The sequence below is a fragment of the Lygodium microphyllum genome, chromosome 14, assembly GCF_053477565.2.
Source record: "Lygodium microphyllum isolate KBCC chromosome 14, Lygodium_microphyllum_v1.1.10, whole genome shotgun sequence".
In the NCBI taxonomy this organism is placed as follows: Eukaryota; Viridiplantae; Streptophyta; class Polypodiopsida; order Schizaeales; family Lygodiaceae; genus Lygodium; species Lygodium microphyllum.
This window is the reverse complement of record NC_141148.1, coordinates 18,279,992-18,307,929: the sequence shown is the minus strand read 5'-3', so window position 1 is coordinate 18,307,929 and position 27,938 is coordinate 18,279,992. Positions and strand designations below refer to the sequence as shown.

General features: G+C 38.9%; 1 protein-coding gene across 3 annotated transcripts in view; it reads left to right on the top strand.

The window, feature by feature from the left end:
- LOC148025377 (uncharacterized) overlaps window positions 1-24,378 on the top strand; it is a 58,717-nt gene extending 34,339 nt beyond the window's left edge. For all 3 annotated transcript variants that reach the window (XM_087692467.1, XM_087692469.1, XM_087692466.1), the window contains exons 6-13: window positions 3,042-3,204; window positions 3,385-3,978; window positions 22,532-22,912; window positions 23,021-23,096; window positions 23,274-23,337; window positions 23,438-23,573; window positions 23,662-23,775; window positions 23,885-24,378. In XM_087692467.1, the coding sequence (XP_087548593.1) occupies window positions 3,042-3,204; window positions 3,385-3,978; window positions 22,532-22,912; window positions 23,021-23,096; window positions 23,274-23,337; window positions 23,438-23,573; window positions 23,662-23,775; window positions 23,885-23,950 (1,594 nt within the window). In that variant the 3' untranslated portion in view covers window positions 23,951-24,378. The remainder of the gene's footprint in view (window positions 1-3,041; window positions 3,205-3,384; window positions 3,979-22,531; window positions 22,913-23,020; window positions 23,097-23,273; window positions 23,338-23,437; window positions 23,574-23,661; window positions 23,776-23,884) is intronic.
- Window positions 24,379-27,938: the final 3,560 nt, after the last annotated feature.

The window sequence follows — 27,938 nt, the reverse complement described above, 5'->3', positions numbered from 1 at the left end:
GAATCCATGCTCAAGAAAGGAGCAATTGATTTGTTGATACTAAGTACCAAGTTGTGGGAGTTTCACTTGTAAAACCAACCTGTAGATTTGATCCATAGAGCGTAGTGAATATAAACTTACAGCATATCCACTACACAATTCAACAAATAAAATAAATCACACAAGGAACTTAAGAGTTTAGAGTCCCTTGCACAATAGAGCCCTCAAGATGAGTTTTCCTTATGGTATTTCTTCCATATTAAAGATAGCCTTTACATGAACCACTTGAGACCCGTCACCCATCTATATGATCAATGCGGGCTATCACAGACTAGCACTCTTGTAATTCAGACCTGTAAACTTACTATCCATAAACCCTAATTTGTGATATGCATTTTCCCTAAGATTGGACCCTAGCCATTGATCTATTCTCAATAGCAAACCCTAAATTTGATATGTTGTAAAATAGAACTTGCACAGTCGGAGAGAGAAAAAGGAGAAAGGTTGTTTTTTGGTTGGCCAATACTTAGAGATGATTGCAAAACACTCAACTCTTGTTGTTGATTACGAAAACTAGCAAGCATGCATCTCCTCTTGCTGTTGTAGCTCTTCAAAAATAGAAGAATGGGAGAGAGGGAGCATCAAAGGGCCAAGATCAAGTTTCTAAATGAATAACCAATAGCTCCTTAATCAAATCTTGTTTTTGAATAAGGGCTAATTGATGACTTGATCATTAATCATAAGTAAGCTGGTCATTGGCCAAACTTAAGCTTAGGGCCTAGTTTATAACTTAGGTGCCCTAAGTGAGTAGCTTACTGGATGAAACTTTCAATGTGACTCAATTCTAAGGTGCAAACTTTCAATTTAATGAAATCTTTACATTTCAACTTGTTCCTTTTGCTTTATCCTTCAACCACATAGGCTATACACTTGTCCATCGCATGCCATAGTGTTAAATCTTTCATTGCTCGTGCAATGGTCCCAAAACCAAGAACCAAGGGTACCAAATTAAAGTTCACTTTTTATTAAATTATTTGTCTTGTTTGTCATTTCGGTGACATACCCTTGTCTTAAAACCTAGCAATTGACCATAATTGTATGTGTGTATAATCCAAAGGCATACCCAAAAAAAGTGCATTGACATATAACAAAAAATGACCCATACAACACATACACCTGTCCACAAGTTAATACTTAGTGCCATTGTAAGTGTCCATATACAGTTGTAAGAAAACACAAAAACATGGGTATTTGATATAGGGATGATAAAGAAGGTGTAACCTATTGCAGATGGCCTGAATCTGGTTTGCCAATACAGCCTCCATAAAGTGGCTGATGGCTGGAAACTGCTACCTATGCGTTTTACCAAAATAGGCATCAATGGAATACACGCACATTATGACTTTGGTTGCATGATAGAAGTGCCACCCCCTCTTGAGCATCAAGAAATGCTTTAGATCTGCACACTGTTGAACTTGATGGAGCTTCAATGTTGGCTCCATTTGAAATGCCCTAAGGAAAAGCTGCAACAATTGAGGTGAATGTGCTAAATTTTGGTCTTCCATCCACTTTTCATCGAGATAATGACGCGAGAATTTACCTTAAACCTTCCTTTCCTTGGGTGCCGAATTGTGTTCATGAATGAGGATCTCATCCAACTCATTTACTTCTGGCTGAACCTCATCTATGATCTATTGCAGCCATAGGCACATCCCCTCTCAATAGACTCCCATGGAATGCATATCTTCCAATGATCAAAGAAAATAGTGAATGAATAAATGAAGTATGTGTAGGTGCTGCCTATTAATAGGCTGAGGAAAAGAGTGTGGCCAACCTGACCAACTGTTCTGACCTAAAATGGTCAGTAGTGACACTTGGCAAAATGCACGTTTGGATGAGGAGGGGCACTGCTCAATATAAAGGGTGCCCAGCTATGGATCTAGGTACACTGACTCTCAAAACAATGAGAGGCACAGGAGGAATCTGGCAAAATGTTGTCAGTGGAGAGTGCATTGGGATGAGGGATAGGTCAGCTAGAGACTAAGAGGGGGAGAGAAACGGGTTGAGGGTGCAGCGCAGGGCTAGGGCCTGCGGGTAAAGTCAGTGTGCAGGGAGGAGATTAGTGGGAAGAGGGAGGAAGGAGCCAGATAAGGGGCTGCACTGTGTGTGCTAGTGGAGGAGGACAGCAAGCAGCTAGAGCCAGTCTTGCAGTCAAAAACTATAATTGCAGGAAGTCAACTACATTTTTCTGTGAAAAGTCCAGTACCACTTGCAGTTCATGCATGACAGATGAATTCTATGTGTACGTATCTATTGCTGTCATCAGCCTCTTTTGTGACAGACAGATTTCAAGAATACAATTCATGTATTACGCATACTAGAATTGAATTCATGCATAGATGGCAACTCTAGGAAGTGATTTGCAAGGTTCATGCTCATTTGTGAGCAAGAACCTGGCTCTGTTTGAGCTGCTGGTGACAGCAATGAACAGTACCTGTGCTTGCTTGTTTTTGCAGAACAGCATTCAAACTTGTATGACATTGCACAATTGTGCAAAATGAGGAATCTGTAGAACTCACTAATGTTATGGCAACAAGGCCATTGTGCAGGATGCCTCACTTGGGAACTTGTCATCTCAAATGTGGACTGACATGTCAGTACAGCACTTTTGAACTGTTCTATTTCCCTGTAAGACACTACTTTGAAGCCTTGAAACAAAAATGACTTGTAATTCTGAAACATTATTCTGCACTAAGAGGCATTTGAAGTAAATGAAGCACAAAGAAGCCAGAAAAAGTGAGCATCTTCTAGAAATTGCAGCTGCAGAGGACAAAATTGCTTTGGCTTATACAGTCTTTCCTTTAGTATGTAAGGGTGGGATGTGGATGAAGTTGTCTATGGGTCCACCATAAATTATCTTTACATCTTATAGGTGCTTTATGCTCATATATTTGTGCACCTGTTGTGTAAGATTGTGTTCCCTTCTCCTTATGTAACTTCTTGCACTTACAGGCGTGGATGATTGATTGCAAACAACCTAACTTCTTTCTGTTGTCCTACAGGATAGATGAATCCTTGGATGCTGGCACAGAAACTAACATCAATTTGAACCATCAGCTTTATTATCATGTTCTGGGCACCAAACAGGAAGAGGATATTATTTGCTGGAAAGACTCTCAAAACTCAAAGTGGATCTTTGAGTCTGTAGTTACTGATGATGGCAAGGTTTGTCTTAGATTTGAACCTTATCGCAACCAAAAGTGTAGGCTTGTAATCTAGTCATACTAGAATCATGAAGTTCTGTTGTAAAAATTTTTGCAGACCTTTTATTTTGGCATGCCTAAGATAGCAATATGCCATTGACAGTAGTAGCTGATTGCTTGGCTCTGTTGGATTGGTTTCCAGTATCTGGTTATGTGCATCACAGAGGGATGTGACCCTGTCAACAGACTGTACTATTGCGATCTTTCATCTCTTTCAGAAAGTTTACCTGGTTTCAAAGGGAAAGATGATCTTCTTCCCTTTTCAAAACTGGTGGATAACTTTGAAGCACAATATGACATGGTTGCGAATGACGGCACAGTCTTCACTTTTCGCACAAATAAGAATGCTCCAAGATACAAACTAGTTCGAGTGGATATCAAGAAGCCAGATATTTGGTTAGATGTCATTCCTGAATCGGAAAAGGATGTTTTGGAGTCAGTGCACTGTGTCAACGAGAACCAATTGATTGTCTGTTACCTAAGTGATGTGAAATATCTAATTCAGCTTCGAGATTTGGGAACTGGAAACCTGCTGCAGCAGCTACCTCTTGATATTGGTTCAATTTACAGCATTTCTGGAAGGAGAGAAGACAAAGAAGTTTTTTTCAATTTCACAAGCTTTTTGACTCCAGGCATCATTTACAGATGTGACCTTGAAGTGGAAAATCCATCTTTAGAAGTGTTCCGTGAAAGTGTTGTCAGTGGTTTTGATAGGACTCTGTTTCAAACTTCCCAGGTATTACTCTTTCTTTAGTGTTAGGATTTCTTTTGGAAAGTTAAAGATCAGAGGTAATTGCAAGTGGAATAAGAGAATTGTAAGTGGACTTCTTTTTGGTTAGGTAGTTTTGGATTTCACAAGTAATGAAAGTAGTCCATCTATTTTCAAATTATCCTTGAGCACATACTTCTTAATTAGAGCTACAAAGCACAAGCTTAAACGCAAACCCATGAGAGCCAAAAACACAAGCTTAAAAGCACACAGCCATCTTGCAAACGAGCCATGGGAGGTAAAGGACCTGATTTAACAGCATTTACAGCAAGCATTAAACACACAAATCTGAAATTAATACTTTACCAGTTGGATTTTGGACAGATGGCACCCAATGGCCCCCAAAACTGGTGCCCCTTGCAGTAGAGCTGTGTCACAAATGAGCAGTAGTATCAGAATCCAATTTGCCCCTTGATTTTGACACAAATTGAACTAAGAACACTTCATGTGGGCAAATCCCAATGTGGATCTGCAATCCCCTTTAGGTCTGCTATTATTTCTACAGTTTCAGCAGCTGCTCTGATCAACAGGCTTCCAGTTTATGGGCACGCTTCCTGATGTAGCTGAGCAACCCTAAATTTGTAGAAACTAGGGTTTTTGACATTAAATGCCTTGCTGTACACCTCAAATCTGCTGTAGACTGCAGAGAATTTGTCAGAGAGCAGATATGATGAGGAGAGAGAAAATGATCAGATTGGTCCATAGACAACCTTTAATCTGCTGTTGCCCACTGCCAAACAGCCACAAATGCTGTCGTTTACAGCTCTAGGGGTCAGGGATGCTGTTGCCTGCACCTGGACAGCTTTCAAATGCTGTTGCCTGCTATTTGGAGTTCCCCTGTTGGCTGGCACCTGATCATGACAGCCTCTTGCATGCTGGAAGCTCCTCCAACTGCTGTCACCTGGTTGCCAACAATCTTCTCAGAGTCACAGCTGCACCAGACCAGCTTGAATGGCAGGTATCCACTCCCTTTGAGAAGTGGTAGCCTTTCCAATGCAAGAGTCATGCTCTACACATTAATTTTCGGCAATTAATTAATTGTGGAAATGAAAAATCCTATTGTCCTTGCCCATAAATTAGCCATTGTCTATCCACATTAATGTGCTAAGCCCTTGGAACTTGAAAGTTGTTCTTACCCTTATTAATAGTATTGTAGGCATTAAATGTTTTTTTTAAAATCCTACCCCAAATGACGCCCTCAAGTCTTTTCTAAGGGCTCATTTAATGTCCAAGATCAAGATTGTTGCCAAGCACCGATTAGTATGTATCCAACATAACTTTGACAACTTTTTTCAATATCCCCCATTGCCCAACTTGGGTTTTGGACTCTCATTGTACCCAAATTAACTTGCACGTCACATTTGCACCTCACATGTGCACAACTTAATTATGCCACAACAAAGTAATAAAAGTACATGTCCCATGACACAGTGTGCCATGTCATGTCATGTGGGACTTGTTAGTTTGTATAGGTTACACTCTTGGTCTTGCTCATTTGTCAAGTGCATGTTTGCATCCACACACATCTTGAAGCTTTTGTGTTTTTATATTGTAGTCCTTGGCTTGAACCATGTCACTTTAGCACACCATCATGTGCTTGTGCATATGCAGTTGCCTTGTTAGTTACCACTTGTCTGGATGGGATACACTCACTTGCTATAATTGCAATAGTGCTTAGTTGTATTGCTTCGGTTTGAAGTGATGAATTTGCCACCTTTTGAACATTTCACTTTGCTTTTACTTTAGTGGTCTCTATGCTTTTTTGTAATGGTCACTATCACCATAAGATTCACTATGATAAGGTTATCCCCTTGCTTTGATTCACATCTCTACTTCAAACAATTTGTCAAACTTGAGAACTCTTTTTATGAGACACCATTAGTCCAATGACAAAATAAGCGTGAGAAGCACAACTTGGAAAAACCCTCATTGTGAGACACAATCTTGTCAAGGCTTGTAGTGGATTTCGCGAGGACGTGAAAATTTGATGCTTTGCTTATGTTTAATTGACATTTGATTAAAGGATTAATCAAATGTGCAATTAAAAGATGCACATGTGTTGTACATGTGAGGTGCAAGCTACTTTTTTAAAGTTTAAGGCCGAAGGACCCTGTGAAAAAGATGGGTGTCAAAGGCAAAAGTTGTAACAAGTTACACTTGTTAGATTCTAGGTGAATTTCGGTGTTAGTTTGCCCCGAGGACCATTAATTGGCCATTAAGTATCAGTGGTGACACTAGGGACTAGGCATTAATTAATGGATTAATGCTTGTCCAAGGGTCAATTGATGCATGGGACCACTCTGGGTTGCAAATGGCCTAGCCAATTAATTTTTGGATGGGCAAGGTTAATTTTTTGGGCATGGATTAAGGGCTAAATTAATTTTGAAAATTAATTAAATGATTGGAAATTGTTGAAAATGGATTAAGAAAGCTGCCACTTGGCAAAACTTTTCCATGTGAGTGGGGGAAAGGCTAAATAGGGCTGAAGGGAGAGGGAAATCTCGTTTTTTCATTTTGGAGCTGTTGGAAAGAGGTGTTAGACTGTTGCTGCATCTTTTGGAGACCATTTTGGTGATGGAGATTGCATATTCTTGACCTTGGGAAGCTTGCAATTGCTGCTGATGCACTTTCTCCTGAAGATCACAATCTCTGATGCTCCTATTGTTGTTGGTGCATCCATTTGGGGCTGGTACAACAGGGCAGCAGCTGATTTTGATCAGTTCTTCGCAACAAATCTCAGAATTTTCTCTCTCTACAGCATTTTCTCATCTCCTTCAGCCTATGCTCGGTCATTCTCAGCAATTCTTAGCCATTCGGAGGAGATCTCAGCCATTTTTGGTGGGCTGATTTGTAATTTCTGCAGTAAATCCTAATTTACAGCAGAAATTAGGGTTTAGTAGCCACCATGGGATCCGTGCCAGAGATTGAAGGCTCAAGGGACTGAAATCAGCAGCTGATAATTAAAGATTATCAAGGGATTTCAAGAGCCAGTCCATCCCGAATTGATTTGGGGCAGCATTTGGCTAACCAAGGGTCAAATTGGAGAAGAAGTCTTGGGTGAATCAAGAGGCAAATGACCCAAAAGGTTTGCTAGTCATTTATGACAGCAAGAGCAATTGATTAGTAGGAGGAGATTGAAGAATCTCGAGTTGTACTCCCTTCAATTGAATGAAAGCTAAGGAAATACCGCAAGGGGTGCCAATTTTGGGGCCAACAAGGTGTCTACTGTCCAAGAATGTTATGGTAAAGTGTGTATTTCATTTTAACTTGGTTTTTTTTTCAACATTCCACTTTGGTGGCCACAGTTGACTCTTGATTGTCTTTTCTTTGAACTTTACGATCATTAGGTGCTTGCTCATACACATTTAATATTCATATGGACCAGCATATTTATTTGCAAAATTTTTGCATATGCCTGGTGCCATATTAAGTCTCTGTATCGGACATATCATACGACTATCTTGGTTGTGACACAATACAACCACATCACATTACTTATGTTATGCCTTGGTTGTATGCTACCAAATTGAATGTTGCATGGTTCATGTAACATGTGCTTATTGTTTGAGTGACTATCAAGTCCTTGCACTTAATGCTCTTGGTCTTGGTGGTAGCTTTATTTTGTCTCTTGGCGTTGCTCATGGCCCAAGCAGCTATTTCAATGCCAAAGTTACCTTGTCTTCATGTGGCCATCTTCTTGTTTGGTTGTCTAAACTTGGTCCCCCATTTGACTTTTCATACTTGGTCTGCCATGACCAATTTGAACCTCTTTTGATCAACACTAGAGTATGTTGTCACCCTATCACACTTAGTAGAATAATGATCTTGTGTTGTTTCTTTTGGTAGATTTCAGTGATTTGGTTAATTTAAACGTAGGTACCTAAACAAATGAAATTCCTTCATTGATAGCTTGTGCAATAAAGCCAATGATTGATGAGTGGCCATATGTCATGATGGGCCTAAGTTGTGGACCAAAATTTAACAGTACATACTTTCACATATATGATTTGAGCAGGTAATTGTGGCTGTGATAACTCAAACCATACCAATCATTATATGCATACAAAGGGATCAATGCCTAGGAATGTGGGTCCTACTTAGATCATGGTAAGGCAATGCTTGCATATAGAAAGGATCAATGTGGGCTAGTTTAGTAGGGGCGAGGTTAAGAGTTTCAGAAAATTTCACATGTAGAAAACAGTTTATTAGGAGTTAAGAAACACAAGAAACAAATTCTGCACACAAAATAAGACATTATCTAGAATGTATCAGAAAATTAAATTCCATGCAAGTAATCTATATTGCATGAACAAGGAAGAGCTAAGCCTCCCAATCATTTTTAGACATTAAAGTACCAGGACTCAACTGTTTTGGCATATTGAAGGTACAATTTTCAATAAGTGTGCTTAGAAGTGTAATATGTTAAGTAGAAAATTGTTTACTATGTAACATCGTTAGTGTACAAGACAATTACATTGAACAAGATGGCACAATCATACTTGTTAGTGTAAAGCATATATGGTGGCTGATTTTTATATTGCGCAAAACCTTCAAGTATCAAATTGAGTCTTTAGTATTGCTTTGGAGACGTCCTTTGATAAAGCTTAGTACTTATAGTTGCTAATGTCAAGAATTGTGTGGTGGGGGGACTTGTTTGAGTTGCTACGCCAAACACACACTATACATAGAAGAGGAAGCTAATTCAAGAACACAAGAAGAGAGATGGAGGCTACAAATGTTTTCTTGCTGGTTTTTAATTCTTTCACACACAATACAATGTACATAAAGTATAGATAAGATACAACATAAAGAAAAGTGGTCTACTAAGTCAAACAATTTATAATTGACTATACTAATTAATTGGCGCTACAACTACGTCAATTGTAGATAGGTGCAACAAACTAAATATAATAACTGATAAGGTAGTGGCCATGTAAGGATCATAATGACTACTGATGTGCTAAGCATAGATGTGCGGATCCATCTAGCCAGACGGTCCATCATTAATGTCCGCACGTGTTGAGTTTGCCATCACAACACTCCCCCTCAAGCTCAACTTTATCTCTGCAACTCCAAGTAAGTCTTAAAATTTTCGAAGCTTCTTTGCACCCAATGCCTTTGTAAAAATAATGGCTATTTGATTGTGTACTGACATATACCAAATCAATCTCTCTTGCAAGTACCTTCTCTCTCACAAAGGGGTAATGCACCTTAATATGTTTTGTCTTAGTATGGAACACTAGGTTCCTTGCTAACTGTATGTTGCTCATGTTGTTATAGTGAATGAAAATTGGACCATCTCCTTGCATATCCAAATCATCCAATAACTTTTGCAGCCATATCACCTCATGTGCTACCATAGCGGCACCTTTGTACTCAGCCTCTGTACTCGATAAAGCAGCTGTAGGTTACTTTTTGGTACTCTATATAACTATTGCACTATCAAGGCAAAAAATGAATTCGCTGGTAGATCTTTTGTTAGACATACTATTAGCCCAATCTGCATTTGTATATCCAAACACTTGTTTATCCGTACTTGCCTCATAAAAAAGTCCATAATGTAAAGTGGATCTCATATATCTCAATATGCATCTAACTATATTCAAGTGAGACTTTCTAAGCATTTGCATAAACTGACTAATAAGGTCAATAGCATAACTTAAATTTGGTCTTTTGATAGTCATGTAAATCAAACTTCCTACTATCTTTCTAAATATAGTAGGGTATTTTATCTCATTCCCAACATTAGCACTTAACTTTACATCTTGCTCCAATGGCACTGAAAGAGGCTCACATGCTATCGTACTATACTTGGACAATATATCCAAGTCATATTGCCTTTGGAATAGCTATATACCATCCTCACATTTGATCACATCAATACGAAGAAAGTATCTTAGCTTACCTAAATTTTTCATCTCAAACTTCTTTTTTAAAAAGTCTTTAACTTCAGTAATTTCATTGTCACTGTTACCTGTAATAATTAAGTCATTCACATAGATGACTATGATGATCAAACCTGCATCTCCCTTTCTCACATAAAGTTAGCGATCAACATTAGAAACATAAAAGCCAATGTCGAGAAGATACTCGCCGATCTTGTTAGACCATGCTCCAAGTGCTTGCTTCAGTCCATAGAGCACTTTCTTTAACTTACATACATATGTGGGATGCTCTAAATCCTCATAACCTGTTGGTTACTCCATATATATCTTTTCTTGCAATTCACTATGTAAGAAGATATTCTTGACATCCATTTGATGCAAATTCCAATCTTTGGCTACTGCCAAAGCAATCATACATCTAACGGTTGCCATTTTAGCAACTGGATTGAATGTCTCTTCATAACCTATGCCATATGTTTGAGCATAGCCTTTTGCAATCAATCTAGTCTTATACTTGCTAACATAACTATTTGCATTATGCTTGATTTTGTAAACCTACTTATAGCCAATGGCTTTCTTGCCCTTAAGCAATGATACTAGATTCCAAGTCTTATTGGCTTCTAACGTAGCCATCTCCTCATCCATTGCCGCTTTTTAATGAGCATGACCAACCACATTCTGAAAATAAGTGGGTTCAATATTCTCAACTATCTTTACGAATAAGCATAATGGTGAGGTGTATAGTCTTTAAAACCAAATCTTTTAATAGGGTGTCTAACCTTGTTAGACCTGCGTATCACTGGATTACTGAGTGGAGTCTTTACATTACCATGTACTCTATGTACATCTAGCGTCTTGATTGAAAGAATATCAAGCTCATCATCCAAACTCTTTGAACCATTGGTATCTCCATTAAATTTCAAGTGACTAGTAGATGCATTATTATCATCCAGATACGTTTTTCTTCCCTTTGTCTTTACTTGTAACACTTGTAGATGCACCTGATGATATGGGATTACTCCTTGAGTTTCCTAGACCAAGGACTAATTTTAGATGTTATATCAGATGGTATTTCTAGTCCACTAAGGCTCCGTGATTCTTACTTTTTTTTGCACATGACTATCATGATCATTATTATTATTTAATGCATCACCACTAGATGTATACCAATTATTCATCTCACTCTGAACTCATCTGTGATAGGGTTATAACAACAATACACTTTTTACTCGAAAGAGTATCCAATAAAAATATATTTTTCAGCCTTTGGATCAAGCTTCTTTTAGGTCATCTAACACATGAACATATGCAGTACGGTCAAACACTGTCAAGTATGATACATCGGGCTTCTTGCCTATAGAGCATTCTTCGGAGGACATTCCATAGACTATAGTCGTGGGAGTTCTGTTCATAATATAGACAGTAGTATGAACAACTTGAAATCAAAAGTATTTTGGTATATTCTTTTTAGCTATTAATTGCCATGTAACTTTTGCAATATGTCTATTTTTTCTTTTTGCAATCTTATTTTGTTGTGGGGTATATCTACAAGTAAACTGTCTCTTTATTCCATGAGACCTGAAAAAGTCACTAAACCCATTAGAGAGGTATTCTCTCTCTCCATCTGATCTCAATCATTTAACTTTTAAGCTTGTTTTTGTTTCAACAGTAGCCTTGAAAGTTTTTAAGTACTCAAATGCATCACTCTTTTCCTTTATGAAATATATCCATAGCTTTCTTGAAGAATTATCAATAAACATAACAAAATATTTGTTGCTACCAAGTAAAATGTTCTTTGTAGCCCTTCGAAACACATGCATGCACAATATCAAGTATATTTTTGTTTACATTCCTGTCTTGTGAAAAAGGTTGTCTCTATTTACCAAACTAATATTCTTCGTACACTATGAAATTTTGTAAGTCTAAAAGTAGGCAACCTTGTAACCAATCCTTTGGAGTGCATTAATTTCACCCTTTGCACATTTGTATGTCCAATATGTTTATGTCATATTTCAATGTTTGTAATCACTTCTTTTCCTATAGGATACATAGTAACATTCATAGCTGAAACTCTAGCATCTAAATTGAATATATGGCCAACTCTACTTTCTTTTGCAACCAACTTACACTTATTATTAAAGTTTTCTACAAAACAACCTTTTATATTAAATTAAACTTGTAACCCTTGTTTTACTATTTGATTAACATATGCTACATTCTTTGTGATTGATGGCATATGTAATAAATTTGACAGGCTCTTTGTTTGGCCATCATGCAAGGATAAGGGAACCTTTTTAATGTGTGAAATTGGGTGGTATAAATTATCATCCATTTGCACATAACTTGGATTTTGTAAAGCTTGCATCTTTCCAACCATTCAACATGATTGGTCATATGATTAGATACACTAGAATCGACATATCATACATTATCATGTATCCCTTTTCTTGTAACAATATTCATAATATATTGCATAATAAACATACGTTTATTTTTGTATTCATTCTGTCATAAAGACGATGCATAGTTTTTTTGTTGCAGTTTACCACTGCGAATATTATCCTTCTTAGCATAACAATGAGTTGCAAAATGACTTGTTTTGTTGTAATAATGATAAACAATATCAGAATTTTCAGAACCTCTGTTCTGCTATCCACCTCTTTCTCTAGAGCTCCTCCTACCTCTAAATGTTTCACGGCCTCTTGAAACCTTTATTCCATTGAATTGTTGGTTTAACTTGTTTTGTTGGTTATCACCAGTATGTCCCATACCACGGTCTCTTAAAGAGGATCTGCCACATTCCCTTACTAAATTTGAGTAAAAATCTTGGACCTATTCGCTACTTTTTTCAGATGATTTACCTTGCACATTGATCTCTTCAATGATTATGAGAAAGACCAACTCATCAAAATGTGATAATGACTTCCGTACGTATACAGAAGTGATAAATAATATTCAGACCTTCTCATTATTAAGGCCACTCAAAGTAGATAAAACCAAATCATAATCATCAAGCATTGCATCAATCACTACTAAAGTATCTGCAATGCTCCTCATCTTCAAAACATACTCATTAATATCCATTTTTTCTTTCTTCAAAGTATTCAACTCTTTGAGTTGAAATTTTCATACCTTTGTATTTACTGGAAATGTGTTTTTAAAAATTGTCTAAGCTACATGTGAAGTTTTTGCATTTTTAATATGTCCTAGCATAGTATTATCAATGACTGCAAATAGCCAATACATTACCTTTTTATCATTTGTATTTCATTCTTTCTTTGCTTTTAATTTATCTACTTAGCTCTAACTTCTTTTCTTCACCTGAAATGAACTTGTAAAGGCCTTTTTTAATAAGGAAGTTCATCACACGGAACTTCTAGGATGGGTACTTGTTCTTGTCTAGTTTCTCAATGAGAGGGTTTCCACTGTTCTTCGCCATTATGACAAAAATGATACAAAATAATAATAAAGTCTTTTGTCACCTTTCATAACATGCATACAACAATACACCAAGCAATCTTTTTCACTAATTGCTTAATAGTACATGTAATTTGCAACTTGTTTGGAAATAAAATGTATGTTTGCTTCCTGGTAAACACCTCAAAACTTACGGATTTGAAATTTGTAACTTGTGTACTCACTTTTAGTTGTCATAGCTTAAAATGCAGTATGTCTTGAAACTGTTGTTTGCAACCTTGTGTTTCTAAAATGGGGTCTGAAACGACCTCAGATGCTAAAAAAAGTAGCGAAAATGCCCTAAAGAGCTTATTTGTAGAATACGCAGTTCTTTGCTTGCACACGAAATCTCACAACAATCTGAGGTTTTCAATTTGCCCTGCTTTCGATGCCTCCACAAGCACTATCCAAGAGAAAGAGTGGAAGAATCGAAGAGCTTCTTATTGTTAGAAGTGGTGTAGCAATGGAAGCATAAACAACATGCTGAAATAAACTGCTGAAACACAAGGCAAGAGAAAGAATAAACACAAATACAAATGAGAACTCAGATGTATGCTCAGGAAACGGAATCCATATCGAATACGAGACAGCAACATACAATAGTGAGTCACTGGCTGTGTGGGCACATTGGCACCAGCTCTTCTCTCCCCAAAAGAATCCACAAATGATGGCTGAAGTATAGAAGAGGAGGAGGAGTCCCAACAATATATAGGTATAAAATGGGGGGAGAATTAAATGCAGTCGACCAGCATTTAATGCTGTTCGGTCAGCATTAAATGCTCCCTAGCCCTTAAAAGGGCACTAGAAAATGCGAGAAAAAATACTATAAAAAGGCCACAGCCTCTGCAACACAGACTCACCTTGAGCTTACTAATCTGCTAACATCCTCTCTCAGATCTGGGGTGATTTGATACAAGACAATAGTACAATGATGGGGTATCATAAACTATACAACATAGAACCACCAGAAGAACCATGGATATCCAAGCAGCGAGTGGCCAGTCCACCACCAAGATGCCTCGGAGAGTATTTGACGTCGATGTCAATCATAACATCACCATCTGAAAATAGAGAAGAATCATAGTAGCTCTCTGTGTTATGTCACCTATGTCACTCAGGACATACAAGACCAATCTGCCAAACATGTCTCTGAACATGTGACCATGGAATTCTTGTCTTCGGCCAAAACCACCAAAGTGTTCCCTCATGTGAGCTCCAGACGAAAGCCTCCTGCTCTCTGTCAAGTAACCAGCCTATCATGAACTTGGATGTCAATCCTAGGTCTCGGATTTGTACTTGCCAGACTTCGGTCGATGCGTCAGGGATATCTCTCTTTGGATCTTGTGCATCTATATAGACATATAGATGAGGCACGGCTGCCCCATCTCACCACCCTCTCACACTCCCTCTCTGGCACTGGAGAGTCGTGAGTGATATTCTCATCACCACCACTAGAAAGCAGTTGAGGAAGGGGCCACTAAGCCCTTCCCTCGATCCGAAGAAGAGGATCCCTTTCGCACCTTGGACTTCGCCTTGGCTGGAGGATTGGGGTCAGAATCTGAGATAGATGACTCGTCGGAGGTGTCCGCATCCTGCTTCGTCTTCTACTCCTGGTTCTTCCTGGAAGCAGCTAACTCATTGCAGTCCTTTCTTAAATGACCTTTCTTGCCACAGTGATAACACTAGGCCTTCGACTTCTTTATCTTTGAACCCCTCTCTAAAGCTGCAAAAGCCTCATTTGAACCTCTATAATGTGACGGAAGCCTCTCCTGTAGTCGCAAAGTAGCCTCATGCTTAAGTAGCATGGAGGATATGTGAAGAAAACTGACGGGAGTCGTAGATGTCTGCACCTGTAAAGCATTTGCCACTCCATGCCACTCCATCAAATTTCTGAGGAAGCTTGTAGAGTACCGTACCAACAAGATGTGCCTCTGATAGGGCAGACTGTATAGTACGAAGTTGGTCTTGGAGTTGGGTAACACGAAGTAGGAAGGATTGAATTGTATATTTGGACTCAAACTTTAGTTGTTGGAGCTGGCCATAGAGAGTAACTGCCCTCATGGTGGAAGGAGCCTCGTACATCAACTGTAACTTCAACCATACATTTGCAACTATCATACAGGAGGTGACCGCCGGTAGGACTTATTTGAAAATACACTGAAGTAAGGCCGAATAAGCACGGGTATCATCCAAATCCCAGGTAGGCACAACCTCCTCATGGTTGTCTTCATCAAAATCAGATGGAACAAGAGAAGGTTGTTGAGGACGTGCCACAGCTCCGTTAACCACGTACCATAACCGCTTCTGAGTAAACCAAGCCTTTATTACCGCACTCCACGTGTAATAATCAGGTCCATGGAGCTTGTCATTAGTAGATGTGCATGGAGGAGCCATCTGGAGAGGATTTAGAAAAAAGTAGAGAAAAGAAGGGACTCGGAGAGGGAACACAGCCAAACCACGAGCACAGACTGCAAAAAACAAGAGTTCACATGTAGGATAACCCAAAAACTGATCAAAAGAAGCCAAAATTTGCTGCACAAAGTCAAAAAATTAGTTGAAATCTGCTAGAAATAGTAAAAACGGCATATGTTTTGCCGGTCAACCAGCCCAAAATAGTGCTGTAAATAGCAAAGCGCATGCTGCACATTGCCTAAATAGGTGTAGGGAACTGTTGCCAACAGCCTGATGAGGAAAACACAAGCAGTAGGAGGTGTTGGACAGGCAGGTGATGCATATGCTGATCAAAACGCAGAGTAGGGAAGCCAAATTCTGGTCGCAATCAGGTTAACAGCAGTCGCCAGGGGAGCAGAGGGGTAAATCGGTCTTGAAAACAGCAATAAAACACAACAAAAACACAAAACCTGAAAAAATGATACCATGTCAGAAGTAGGAAGCTGGTCTTGGAGTTGGGTAACACGAAGCAGGAAGGATTGAATGGTATATTTGGATTCAAACTTCAGTTGTTGGAGCTGGCCATAGAGAGTAATGGCCCTCATGGTGGAAGGAGCCTCGTACATCAACTGTAACTTCAACCATACATCTGCAGCTGTCGTACAGGAGGTGACCGCCGGTAGGACTTCTTTGAAAATACACCGAAGTAAGGCCGAATAAGCACGGGCATCATCCGAATCCCAGGTAAGCACAACCTCCTCATGGTTGTCTTCATCAAAATCAGATGGAACAAGAGAAGGTTGTTGAGGACGTGCCACAGCTCCGTTAACCACGTACCATAACCACTTCTGAGTAAACCAAGCCTTTATCACCGCACTCCACGTGTAATAATTAGGTCCATGGAGCTTGTCATCAGTGGATGTGCATGGAGGAGCCATTTGGGGAGGATTTAGAAAAAAAGTAGAGAAAAGAAGGGACTCGGAGAGGGAACACAGCCAAACCACGAGCACAGACTGCAAAAAACAAGAGTTCACATGCAGGATAACCCAAAAACTGATCAAAAAAAGCCAAAATTTGCTGCACAAAGTCAAAAAATTAGTTGAAATCTGCTAGAAATAGTAAAAACGGCATGTTTTGCCGGTCACCCAGCCCAAAATAGTGCTGTAAATAGCAAAGCGCATTCTGCACACTGCCTAAATAGGTGTAGGGAACTGTTGCCAACAGCCTGATGAGGAAAACACAGGCAGTAGGAGGTGTTGGACAGGTAGGTGATGCATATGCTGATCAAAACGCAGAGTAGGGAAGCCAAATTTTGGTCGCAATCAGGTTGACAGCAGTCGCTAGGGGAGCAGAGGGGTAAATCGGTCTTGAAAACAGCAATAAAACACAACAAAAACACAAAACCTGAAAAAATGATACCATGTCAGAAGTAGGAAGCTGGTCTTGGAGTTGGGTAACACGAAGTAGGAAGGATTGAATGGTATATTTGGATTCAAACTTCAGTTGTTGGAGCTGGCCATAGAGAGTAACGGCCCTCACGGTGGAAGGAGCCTCGTACATCAACTGTAACTTCAACCATACATCTGCAACTGTAGTACAGGAGGTGACCACCGGTAGGACTTCTTTGAAAATACACCGAAGTAAGGCCGAATAAGCACGGTATCATCCGAATCCCAGGTAGGCACAACCTCCTCATGGTTGTCTTCATCAAAATCAGATGGAACAAGAGAAGGTTGTTGAGGACGTGCCACAGCTCCGTTAACCACGTACCATAACCACTTCTGAGTAAACCAAGCCTTTATCACCGCACTCCACGTGTAATAATTAGGTCCATGGAGCTTGTCATCAGTGGATGTGCATGGAGGAGCCAAATGGAGAGGATTTAGAAAAAAAATAGAGAAAAGAAGGGACTCGAAGAGGGAACACAGCCAAATCACAAGCACAGACTGCAAAAAACAAGAGTTCACATGCAGGATAACCCAAAAACTGATCAAAAGAAGCCAAAATTTGCTGCACAAAGTCAAAAAATTAGTTGAAATTTGCTAGAAACAGTAAAAACGACATGTTTTGCCAGTCACCCAGCCCAAAATAGTGCTGTAAATAGCAAAATGCAGGCTGCACACTGCCTAAATAGGTGTGGGGAATTGTCGCCAGCAGCTTGATGAGGAAAACACAAGCAGCAGGAGGTGTTGGACAGGTAGGCGATGCATATGCTGATCAAAACGCAGAGTAGGGAAGCCAAATTCTGGTCGCAATCAGGTTGACAGCAGTCGTCAGGGGAGCAGAGGGGTAAATCAGTCTTGAAAATAGCAATAAAACACAACAGAAACACAAAACCTGAAAAAATGATACCATGTCAGAAGTGGTGCAGCAATGGAAGCATAAACAACATGCTGAAATAAACTGCTGAAACACAAGACGAGAAAGAATAAACACAAATACAAATGAGAACTCAGATGTATGCGCGGGAAACGGAATCCATATTGAACACGAGACAACAGCATACAACAGTGAGTCATTGGTTGTGTGGGCACCCTAGCACCGGCTCCTCTCTTTCCAGAAGAACCCACAAATGATGGCTGAAGTACAGAAGAGGAGGAGCCCCAACAATATATAGGTATAAAATGGGGGGAGCATTAAATGCAGTCGGCCAGCATTAAATGCTCCCTAGCCCTAAAAAGGGCATTAGAAAATGTAGAAAAAAAAAACTATAAAAAGGCCATAGCCTCTGCAGCATAGACTCACCTTGAGCTGACTAATTTGCTAACACTTACCTATTGCTTGCTTGCTCGAATCCTTGCTTCTTCTCTTTCACTTTAGTTTTCAAAACCGGTCTCTCTCAATGGTGCCGCTCTCAAAATATGTCAAGAATTGCGTGATGGGGCGACTTGCTTGAGCTGTTGCGCCAAAAACACACCATACATACAAGAGGAAGGTCACTCAAAAATACAAATAGAGAGATGGAGGCCAAGAATGTTTTCTTGTTGGTTTCTTCTTCTTCTTTCACACACAATATAATGTACACAGTATAGATAAGATACAACATAAAGAAAACTGGCCTACTAAGTCAAACAATACGTAACTGACTATACTAATCAACTGGTGCTATAACTATGCCAGTTGTAGGTAGGTGTAACAAACTAAATATAGTAAGTGATAAGTAACTGGCCATGTGAGGATCATAATGACCATTGACGTGCTAAGTGTAGATGTGCAGACCCATCTAGCCAGGTGGGCCATCATTAATGTTCTCATGTGTTGAGCTTACCATCTCAACAGTTGATTGTATTGGGGGTTTCTTAACTTTAGGGGTATAAACTTAGGAACCTATCAACATTTTCTTTGAACTTTGCTCTTGTGACTTATTACTTAAAGTAAGCCTGGCAATATTGCAACTAGGGAAAACTTCATCTAATGGCAACTAGCCAAAGAGCTTCACTTGAATGTTGAAGGCATGGCAAAGCCCAATTTAGTTACATCAAGCTGTCCATCTTGATGATGGTGACATTAAAAAGATCGTTGTATCCTTTGTTGGCAAGTTGAAATTTAACCTACAAGGATACAATGGCCTAGACAGGTTTTGCATTGCAAATTTAGATGGTTCAAATGCGATTCTAAGATGCCATGGAATCACAATGTGGATTCAGCCCTTCTGCTCTCAATGCAGTCCAAGGAGTAATAAGATGCAAGTATCATGAGCTGCTAGAGATTGTGTTCAATTTTGTTTGATTGATGTGAATTACGTCTATCTTAAAACAAACAATATAAATTTTTTCAACCAAGAGTAAGCCAAGCTCTTGCAAAATTGCTAAGATGATATTTCAGAAGATCTTTGTAAGTTTAGAAGAACACTGACATGATTCTTAGTAGCCTTCCTCCAAATATCACATCACAATGTGTTAGTCGACCTTAGCAAAGAAAATGGAGGACTTGCTTAGCTGAGGGCTACTTCTATTGTCTGATTCTTCCTGCCTCAAAAATTCTTTAATGTTTCTTCTAAGATTATCTCAAATAGACTTGCTTGCTTTGAGAATCACAGAACATCTTTTCAACCTGCCAAACAAAAGCAATGAATCTAACTCTTCCTGATTACTTGTCCATACTAAAGATAAGGTTTTTGCTCTTGATGAGTTTTCTTTAAATTGAGGGGAAAAAAAGGTAAAGCCAAGCCACCATCAATGTGGCTCAAGAGTGGGAAGAGGAGCAAACTGTCAAACCTTGAAGACATTTGGTATTTTAGGAGGACACATCTTTGCTGAAATTTGACAAAAGTTGAAATCAGGATGAAATAGAATTCTAGCTGAACTTTCTTCTTTCCAAATTTGTCCAATGCAAACTTTGGACTATTCAAAGTAATTGACAAGGCAAATGAAGTTTCTTGTAAGCTCAAGCTAACATGGGACTAGAGCCTGAAGAGCCCTTCACTGAAGGTCCATAATAATTGAAAGGAATTGAACATGTGTTGGAGTCTAGACAGATTTTGTTTTGCAAGGATTCAATTGCAAAGGTCTATCCACCACAAATGCAAAGTGGGTAAATGAGACACTTCATGAAGACTTGAAACTCTCAACTTATATGAAGACGCTTTCCTAGTCAAGGAAGTTGCAAAACTTGAAAGGAAGGAATCCATTCATTTTACAGGTTGGCTTTGGGTGAGTGGCCACATTTCAGGGGTGAGCCTACACTGTGGACTAGAATATAATAGTACCATGCACACAAAAAGGATCACTGCATTGGAGTGTTGATTAGATCCAGAGAATTGCTACATACAATCATAATATGACGACATACTTAACGTCCGTTACATTGCACTAAACTTTCAATTCAAGCATCAAATCGAGTGTCTTAACATTTCATTTTAAGATGTCATATTGGGGGATCCCTAAATTTTAGCACATTCCAGAAGTATAGGAGATCACCAGGGATTTTAAATAGTGTAAAAATGATAAAGCCTAATGGATTTTCAAAATTTTTTGAGACACTTAAAGATTTTCATCAATCTTTGCACTGTGATAAGTTCTACAATATGCAGCAGCATTATTTTAGCATTTAATAACTTAAGGGTGAGATCTAAAAGATATAAAAGTGTCCCTATACTTGTGACATGAGCTTGCAAGTGTCCACCACATGCTACACTAACATGTGTGCTAGATGTGTGTCTTGTGACCCTTACTTTCCCTAAACTCAGGAAGCTTTCTTCCCTGTAGATGCAGGTCCTTTCTCTTATTTTTGCCACAATTCCTATGCTAATTTTGAAATCCGTCCCTACTTGTTCACCCAAAAGAAACGTACATAGCTTTGTGCCTAACTGAAATCCCATCATCACCAGTGTCATATGCTCTATTAGCCAAATCCTCGTCTTCTTCTTTGCTGTTTTTCCCTTCAGAAGACATAAACGTTCCAGTCCTTAATGAATCTCATTGTTTTGTAGCCTTCAGAAGACATATACGTTCCCGTCCTTAATGAATCTCATTGTCTTTCCTAGTCATTTATAGATTATATTCTCTGTTGTTACATGAGCAACTTCACAGCATCAAGGAGGCCAATGAACTCTCTTTTTGACTTTCGATTGTCCTTTGTATGCTCTGTGATTTCTTTATGATTTTGTGTTCAATTAGTAAGCTTTTGCATGATTAAGCTAACTTCTCTCTCTCTGTCTCTCTCTCTCTCTCTCTCTCTCTCAGAGGTTGATGGTTATATCCTCTGTTGTTACATGAGCAACTTCACAGCATCAAGGAGGCCAATGAACTCTCTTTTTGTCTTTCAATTGTTCTTTTGTATGCATCTATGATTTCTTTATGATTGTGTGTTCAATTAGTAACCTTTTGCATGATTACGCTAACTTCTCTCTTTCTCTTAGGTTTATGGTTACTGAGTTTGGCCCTAGGCAAGCCTAATATAAATGAACACACAATGTAATTGAGAATCGAAATTTCCCTCCCACACCTAAATTGTCTCACAGCTTAACCCAGGATATTCTCTTGTATGACCCATGTCGAGTCCATAATTTCAGTAATTTCAAACATTTAGGTTAAAATGTTTAATCAATAGATTCAAATGCAATTCTCAAATGCAAAAATGAAGCTTCCTAACCCCTCCAGATTCAGTCTGTTTCTTGCTGAAACAGGTATGGAGGCTATCACATCCCTCACATGAATGTGAAACTGTGAAAATTCCACTGAACCATGTCGGAACCATCACAATGATATTTGAATGTGATATCCACTCAAGAATGTTGAAATCATTCATCACTCCTTATACATTCGATATCAACAAGATTACCTGTTTAACTTCCATCCAAGATAGTAATGCTAACACATGATTTATATCTCAGTCTTTCATACATGGGTGGTCATAGTTCCTGCCCCAATTTACTGCCGCAGCAAGTGCTGGGCTATCAATGTGTTAAGTATACCCACATATGTCATCTTACCAGTCTACACTCTGCATTACAAGAAAGCAGTTCCTGCATGGCAAATTAACACACAAGAAAGTATAACACACTTTACAAAAGGCACACTGTCCTCTTACACCCTGGAATGAGAAATGATATCATGCACCGAGTCATGCAGAAGACATTTGTGAACACAGTAGCATAGTTGTTTCACTACTCCAGATGGAGGCATGCTCTGCTGTGGATTATAATGGATGAGAGGGAGGATAGACCTCACTAAGAAAGATATTATAGGCTGAGATATTTAACCTGTTTTCTGAAATGACGTACCAGCACAATGGATACCTTATAATCTCATCATACCCAGGTTAAATAATATCTGCTTTCTGTACAGGTATTTGTACCGAGTAAAGATGGGACAAAGATACCGATGTTTATTGTCTCAAAAAAGGATATTGAATTAAATGGGGAGAATCCTGCACTATTATATGGTTATGGAGGCTTCAATATCAGTATAACACCATCATTTAGTGTATCACGTATAGTTTTTGCTAGACATTGTGGGGGGGTACTTGCTTTTGCAAACATTCGTGGAGGTGGGGAGTATGGTGAAGAATGGCACAAAGCAGGTTCTCTAGCCAACAAGCAGAACTGTTTTGATGATTTTATATCATGTGGTGAATTCTTACTTAAAGAAGGGTACACTCAATCAAAGAAACTAGCTATCGAGGGAGGCAGCAACGGAGGCCTTCTGGTAGCTGCTTGCATCAATCAGGTAAGCCTTTCCAGCTTAATGAGTGGTTTATTCAAGAGGTTTGCGTTTTTTTGATTTCTAGGTTGTTTTAACAAAATTTTTGCATGCATTGTCAATGTATGTCAATAGAGACCGGACCTTTTCGGATGTGCCCTTGCTCATGTTGGAGTGATGGATATGTTGCGGTTTCATAAGTTTACTATTGGTAACTTTACATTTCTTTTCTTTTCACTTGTAACATCTCCTGGCCAGATGTAGGGTTACTGTTTTCAATGTTCTTTTTGTTAGGTGTGCACAATGGCCAGAAGTAGGTTAAACTGCCTGCTATGTGAGGCTCTATTTTGCCTAGTTCAGATACTTAACTGATTCAGGTAACCTTCAGGGCATGCCTGGACTACTGATTATGGTTGCTCGGAGAAAGAGGACGAATTCAATTGGCTAATCAAGTAAAGCCCCTTGGCTTAAATATACTCTTGCAGATAACTCATGCAAAATTTTTAAGACCCTTTTTACTTGGTATTTTAAAATAGAGCTTTGAGCCTGCAGGTACTCTCCTCTGCATAACGTCAAGAGACCATGGGAACAGAGTGGTAATGAGAGGGTTCAATATCCAGCAACAATGTTACTTACAGCAGATCATGACGATAGAGTTGTTCCATTACACTCTTTTAAGCTTCTTGCTGTAAGTGTGTTCGAGTTGTAGGGTTCTGCAATGTAATATTCTTGCATGTTTGGGCAGCACAACTCACTAAAAGTTTTCTCTTTTGCAGACACTACAACATGTCCTTTGCACTAGTCTGAAGGATAGCCCTCAAAACAACCCGATTATAGGTCGTTTTGATGCAAAGGCTGGTCATGGAGCAGGAAGGCCAACCCAAAAACTGGTCTGTGAATAATTTTCTGTTACTAATGTACAGTATGGTAAATAATGTGTGTGCTTTCTTCTTTTATGCTCATTGAAACTACGTCTTAAGTGGACTATGTGGCTTTCAGATTGATGAGGCAACTGACAAATTTGCCTTCTTAGCTAAGATGGTGGATGCACATTGGGTGGATTGACAAAGTTAGCTCTTACTTTCCCTAAGCAAGGCACTGCTAGATTTTTGAATGATAGCATGGAAATCTAAGCAATTTTGCTATATGCCAGTTAAGCTCCTATTCAGCCTATTGTATCACTATAATCATGCCACACATTTGATGGCAGTGGCAGCCTTTGTAACAGCTTGAGTTCTCCCCTGAATCTAGTCACACCATGAGAACTGCTATGGGCTACAAAATTCTTCTATCAATCTTTGGCTTTGGATAGCTGGTGGGATATGCCCAAATTTGTAACAAGGATTTGGGTACATTTGCTAGCACAGACTCCTTTTGAACTCTTGAAAATAGTCTTTCATTGAATCTGATAATTTAGAACAAGGGTATGTTGACTTGTCACTCACAATGCAGGGTGGACTTCGTCGATAAAATACTGAACTGGTTCTAACAAACGGCAGCTAACAGTTTTGGCATTCTTGAGTTTCAATAATAGCTAGCACTTGCTCTCAGATTTGATCAAGTTGATATTTTAGTAGGACTTAGACATGTGAATGCTTAACAAGCTTGGACTGTCAGATGAGATCCTGGCAGTGGGCTTTCTAATGGTTTTAAACATTCTGATCTATGGGATATTTATTGAGCACTAAAATTTGTGAGAAAAATGAAATAGGAATTTGAGTCATTGGCAGGTATCAGTCCATGGCTTCAAAATTGGAGTCACTCGATAGCTGCCTTCTAATTATTGGGAGGTCCGTTGCACATGGCTGATCCTCAACGTGTAAAGCTTCATGTGCTTGTATTTAATCACACTTTCTTTAATAGTGCTTGTATTTTATATCAGTTTCTCCATCTTTCCAAAGAGACTAGTGTTTTTCTGCAATGTTGTTAGTCAACAAGATTCAAGACATATCTAGGAAATCAAGAAGCAATGAAAATCACCTATTGCTAGGGTTTTGAATTTGAACAGGTGGTGAATAGGCCTTTGGGCTTTCATCTTGGTGATTGAAAGCTTGTAGCTATATAGAAGTGAGAGAAACGAAATCTGATTGTGGTAAAGAGTGAGAGCTACACAAGCCTTATATAAGTGATTGTCAATATGTAGAGGTTGACACTTGGTGTTAAAAGTTTCCCAACATATTTTATTACAGGTTTAAATTTTCAGTTTGCTCCTAAAACCTCTTTAGCGAGTTTGGTAAACTAACAACTACAAGGTAAGTAGGGAAGATACATTATTTGCTAGGATATCATTCACACGAGAAAAAATCTCAATGTGAAGTTGCTGTATCTTGTTAGTGTTGTCCTTCACTAGTGCTAGTCGTTTGACATACATGATGGCAAAACAATGTGAATAAACCAATATGCGATTGTATTAATCTTGTGAGGGTGGTTACATAATAAACTAAGCTTTTTGGACAAACATAGATGTCGGTGGCACATGCGTATGCAGTTATAGGAGATCGTTGCTTGGGTTAGAGCTAGGCTCTATGTACCACCATTATACTCCTATTCTTGGCTATTGTATTTTGGGTTTTATCACTATGTATTGCATCAACTAGAGCTTCTCCTTTTATTATTAGCTTATAGCTTATAGCTTTCTTCTATTGTTCATTTACATTTATTGTTCTTTTTTAGGTAGTTGTAGCATTATAGAGGATTGTAACTAATGGTTGCATAGGTCATTTTGGTCTTTTGCAGAACTTAATATATCATTGCATTTCTTCTCTTTTAATAATGGATTTTTTATGATCTTATAGTAGTGTAGCTCAAAGCATGGCTAGGTGAAATTGCCAAGATGAAGGTACCTAGAAAGGAGGAGAAATGTCCGTTTTCTCGAGGTGGCAAAGTTGTCATATAGGATTTTAGAAAGCATAAACGCTAGGTAACCTTTGGGTCATGAGGTATTTAATAACTTTAATAATTGATTTTTTTAAATAATGGCACTCTGGCATGGGTTTTTTCTTTTTCTAATGGCACTCTTAAGGTGGAATGATATGGGCCTCTTTGTCCTACATGCCTTTGAGTTAGTATTTGTCTTTTTCAACACGCGGAATATACATGGCACTAGTACTTGGCTTTTTCCACAAATGGAGTGTACAAATACGGTGATCCCATGGATTTGAGATTTTATGGGACCATGATAGTAATATATTTTAATGAAGATTTGAATTAGTAGTTGTGTAGAGCTCAACAACTTAGCACAAAGAAAGAGTCTTGAACCCTTGGACAATCTTTCTTCATGGTAAATTTAGGTATCTCAACGATTTCTTAGAGAAGATACAAAGCACCATGGGGTGAAGTAGACAAAAATCATAGCTTCTTTAGGTCCATTGGCATACGAGATCCCTCCGTTTCTATGCATTGACTTTATGAGGGTAGTAGAATGGATCCATCAGAGCATTCTAAGTTCTGTTTAAGAAATGCAAAGGATGGCTAATTTTCACTCAATAAAGAATGGGCGTACATGCATGGAGTTGTAGGGCTAGGATTTAGAGTAGCAAGGCTCACATTGATGCTAAAGCTATTGACAGTGTAAAACCTTTTAGCCAGAATTTTATTTTGGTGATGTTGGGGGGGGGGGGGGGGGGTAATAGATAATGGAAGGCGAAAGCTTGATAACCCCATGAAATGTACACGTTTCTGTCTAGCAATAGACTATATTTGTCCTTGGTTTGCCCATTGTACATAACTACAACATGTTAGTATTTTTTTGGGAGGTGGCATTAGCATTGTGATGTTCAAATTGTTGTGGAGTTAGGAGGATCACACATGAGTAGTCTCTTAATCATAGTGAAAACCCATCAAAACCAAGGCATCTTATCACAACCTCTTTAATTACAACCCAATGAAAGCATGATTTGTGAGCAATGGAGTAGGGATTACTTTGTAGGGACCTCCATTTGTTATAAGAATAAAACAAATGAAAAAGGGAAATCTCATACTACTCTTTTGAGTGTTCTATAAGTCCAACAAAGCTCGTCATAAGTACAAATCCTAGTCTTTGGAGTAGCAGAGTAGCACACATGAAGGGATTGAGCCAAAGTGGAAGCTTGCGAGTAAAAGTAAGAGCTATGGTGGAAGGATTGAGAGAGAGAGAGAGAGATGTGGGAATTCCAATAGCCACAATGTGTGATCAGTCTTTTCTTTTAGGCATAAGTGCCTTTATTCCTAACTATATCCCACTTAAAGGTGAATGTGTCCCTAGTGAGGAGAGAACCAGAAAAAATTGACAAAGTATAAATGCATATAAGTACAATAGAATAAGGAAAGATGCCATCTCATCCAACGCCCATCAACTTTCTAAGAAAGACAAAATGCTTTGCCGAGAGACTTTTCGCAGGTAGATTTGTAGGATTTTGGTAAGTTGAGATCTTGACAAGGTCAAAAAACTTGTTCTCAACAACCTCTCTAATGAAGTGGTAACACACTCAATGTGTTTCGTCTTTGCATGCAAGACCAAATTCTTAGTTAATTGAATAGCACTCGTAGAATCCAAATACACTGTGGGGACCACATTAGTAATATCAAGGTTTGGTCTAACTAGAGAGCCTTCTTGTAAGCCTCAGTGATTGCAACATACTGTGTCTTGGTAGTAAAGAGGGCCGGGCAAAGATCCAAGAAATAGCACCTCTAGCAAAGGTGAAGACATAGCTAGAGGTGAACTTCCTATTGTCTCCATGTCATGCATAATCAGAGTTAGGGTATCCCATGACTCATGTATCCTAACCACCATAACATATGCATATAGTTACTATCCCCTTCAAGTACCTCATGATACCTTTGATGGCATCCCAATGCCATTTGCCAAGTGTAGCCATATAGCATGTCATAACTCCCACTACAAATGCTATGTCAAGAGATCATGGTATACATAAAATTGTCCACGATGGATGTGGAAGGGATCTTGGCCATCTCGGGTCTTCTGCTCATTAGCTATGGAAAATTAGTATGACCAACCTTCACATGAGAAGGTAGAGGAAAACCAATAGGCTTACCATCTTGCATATGAAACTGC